This window comes from Monopterus albus, unplaced genomic scaffold (assembly GCF_001952655.1).
Source record: "Monopterus albus unplaced genomic scaffold, M_albus_1.0 scaffold35.1, whole genome shotgun sequence".
In the NCBI taxonomy this organism is placed as follows: Eukaryota; Metazoa; Chordata; class Actinopteri; order Synbranchiformes; family Synbranchidae; genus Monopterus; species Monopterus albus.
The window spans coordinates 1,668,721-1,669,061 of NW_018127915.1; the positions used below are offsets into that span (position 1 = coordinate 1,668,721).

Below are 341 nucleotides of genomic sequence, written 5' to 3' on the forward strand. Positions count from 1 at the left end.
GGGTGCGGGGGGGAGGGGGGGTTCGAGCCCTCGTCTTACGGAATGACGTCATATTTACGTGTAGTACGTAGCAAATCAGTTTGTCTATAACCAACGGACGCTGGGTCATTGTGTTTACTCGTCGACGGAGAGAACGCTAAACAGTAGAAGGCAGGGAGAGGGATCAATCGTGTCTAGGGTGTACTTTTTTTAAAAAGCATATTTTGGTTTAGCATAACAGGAACAGTATGGCCGATAAAATGGATATGTCCCTAGACGAGATTATCAAGCAGAACAGGCAGCAGAGAGGTGGAGGCAGGGGTGGAAGAGGTCGAGGCCGCGGAGGCTCCGGCGGCGGCCGA

The 341-nt window shown here is 51.9% G+C and overlaps 1 protein-coding gene across 1 annotated transcript in view; it reads left to right on the forward strand.

Annotated features, from left to right (window-relative positions):
* Positions 1-71: 71 nt before the first annotated feature.
* alyref (Aly/REF export factor) overlaps positions 72-341 on the forward strand; it is a 3,068-nt gene continuing 2,798 nt past the window's right edge. Inside the window, exon 1 of the mRNA XM_020597927.1 lies at positions 72-341. This exon is cut by the window's right edge and continues 120 nt beyond it. Within this exon, the coding sequence (XP_020453583.1) occupies positions 228-341 (114 nt within the window). The 5' untranslated portion in view covers positions 72-227.